Here is a 2,817-nt window from a genome sequence, read left to right on the forward strand (position 1 = left end):
CATTTTGGTACAGCCCATCCCCCTGTTGGGTTGTCCCCCGCCATTGGATCATTTTGGTACAGCCCATCCCCCTGTTGGGTTGTCCCCCGCCATTGGATCATTTTGGTACAGCCCATCCCCCTGTTGGGTTGTCCCCCGCCATTAGATCATTTTGGTACAGCCCATCCCCCTGTTGGGTTGTCCCCCGACCATTAGATCATTTTGGTACAGCCCATCCCCCTGTTGGGTTGTCCCCCGCCATTAGATCATTTTGGTACAGCCCATCCCCTGTTCGGTTTGTCCCCCGCCATTAGATCATTTTGGTACAGCCCATCCCCTGTTGGGTTGTCCCCCGACCATTAGATCATTTTGGTACAGCCCATCCCCCTGTTGGGTTGTCCCCCGCCATTAGATCATTTTGGTACAGCCCATCCCCCTGTTGGGTTGTCCCCCGCCATTAGATAATTTTGGTACAGCCCATCCCCCTGTTGGGTTGTCCCCCGCCATTGTTCATTTTGGTACAGCCCATCCCCCTGTTGGGTTGTCCCCCGCCATTAGATCATTTTGGTACAGCCCATCCCCCTGTTCTGATTATCAGCTGTTGTTGTCAAACACACGTGGGTCTGGAAACGATTCTCTTCCTCAATACTGTGCAGTGAATTCCCACTAGATGAAAAGCCTAAATGAGTATGACATCCTGGCATTTAATGCACAATTATAGAAATGACACTTCTATTTGTGCACTCTACTATTTACCACTGCATTTCTACGGTAATAAAGTTACCCCTGTCTTCTTCCTACCTTCCCTGTGTGTGTACGTGTGTGTGTGTGTGTATGTGTGTGTGTGTACGCGTGTGTGTGTGTGTATGTGTGTGTGTGTGTGTGTGTGTGTGTGTGTGTGTGTGTGTGTGTGTGTGTGTGTGTGTGTGTGTGTGTGTGTGTGTGTGTGTGTGTGTGTGTGTGTGTGTGTGTGTGTGTGTGTGTACGCGTGTGCGTGTGTGTGTGTCTCTCCAGGTAAGGCCAATGTGAATGTACAGTGGGATGAGGGCTCAGAGCAGACTGCCCCTGCTGTGCCAGTTCGTATCGTCTTCGTCTTGGTGGTCCATGGCAGAGCGTCTCGGCAGTTCCAACGCCTGTTCAAGGCCATCTACCATACCTCACACTACTACTATATACATGTAGACCAGGTACGACCATCTACCATACCTCACACTACTACTATATACATGTAGACTACTACAGACCATCTACCATACCTCTCACTACTACTATATACATGTAGACTACTACAGACCATCTACCATACCTCACACTACTATTATATACATGTAGACCAGGTACGATCATCTACCATACCTCACACTACTATTATATACATGTAGACCAGGTACGACCATCTACCATACCTCTCACTACTACTATATACATGTAGACCAGGTACGACCATCTACCATACCTCACACTACTACTATATACATGTAGACTACTACAGACCATCTACCATACCTCACACTACTACTATATACATGTAGACCAGGTACAACCATCTACCATACCTCACACTACTACTATATACATGTAGACCACTACAGACCATCTACCATACCTCACACTACTACTATATACATGTAGACTACTACAGACCATCTACCATACCTCACACTACTACTATATACATGTAGACCAGGTACGACCATCTACCAAACCTCACACTACTATTATATACATGTAGACTACTACAGACCATCTACCATACCTCACACTACTACTATATACCTGTAGACCAGGTAAACATGCAGACCAGGTAAACCTGCAGACCAGGTAAACATGTAGACCAGGTAAACATGTAGACCAGGTAAACATGCAGACCAGGTAAACCTGCAGACCAGGTAAACCTGCAGACCAGGTAAACATGTAGACCAGGTAAACATGTAGACCAGGTAAACCTGCAGACCAGGTAAACATGTAGACCAGGTAAATATGTAGACCAGGTAAACATGTAGACCAAGTAAACATGCAGACCAGGTAAACCTGCAGACCAGGTAAACATACAAACCAGGTAAACATGTAAACATGTATACCAGGTAAATATGTAGACCAGGTAAACATGTAGACCAAGTAAACATGCAGACCAGGTAAACCTGCAGACCAGGTAAACCTGTAGACCAGGTAAACATGCAGACCAGGTAAACCTGCAGACCAGGTAAACCTGTAGACCAGGTAAACATGCAGACCAGGTAAACCTGCAGACCAGGTAAACATGTAGACCAGGTAAACATACAAACCAGGTAAACATGTAAACATGTATACCAGGTAAATATGTAGACCAGGTAAACATGTAGACCAAGTAAACATGCAGACCAGGTAAACCTGCAGACCAGGTAAACATGCAGACCAGGTAAACCTGTAGACCAGGTATATACTAGGAAAAAGTCAAGGGGTCTGAATACTTTCCAAATGCACTGTACATGTAGACCAGGTAAACATGCAGACCAGGTAAACCTGCAGACCAGGTAAACCTGCAGACCAGGTAAACCTGTAGACCAGGTAAACCTGTAGACCAGGTAAACCTGCAGACCAGGTAAACCTGCAGACCAGGTAAACCTGCAGACCAGGTAAACCTGCAGACCAGGTAAACATGTAGACCAGGTAAATATGTAGACCAGGTAAACATGTAGACCAAGTAAACATGCAGACCAGGTAAACATGCAGACCAGGTAAACATGCAGACCAGGTAAACATGTAGACCAAGTAAACATGCAGACCAGGTAAACCTGCAGACCAGGTAAACATATAGACCAGGTAAACATGTAGACCAGGTAAACCTTTAGACCAGGT

The 2,817-nt window shown here is 46.0% G+C and overlaps 1 protein-coding gene across 1 annotated transcript in view; it reads left to right on the forward strand.

Moving 5' to 3' along the window:
* Positions 1-993: 993 nt before the first annotated feature.
* Positions 994-2,817, forward strand: part of LOC124029135 (xylosyltransferase 1-like) — a gene marked incomplete at both ends in the record, with an annotated part of 10,184 nt that continues 8,360 nt past the window's right edge. Inside the window, one exon of the mRNA XM_046340957.1 lies at positions 994-1,166. Coding sequence (XP_046196913.1) covers positions 994-1,166 — 173 coding nt within the window. The remainder of the gene's footprint in view (positions 1,167-2,817) is intronic.

This window comes from Oncorhynchus gorbuscha, unplaced genomic scaffold (genome assembly GCF_021184085.1).
Source record: "Oncorhynchus gorbuscha isolate QuinsamMale2020 ecotype Even-year unplaced genomic scaffold, OgorEven_v1.0 Un_scaffold_5613, whole genome shotgun sequence".
Classification (NCBI taxonomy): Eukaryota; Metazoa; Chordata; class Actinopteri; order Salmoniformes; family Salmonidae; genus Oncorhynchus; species Oncorhynchus gorbuscha.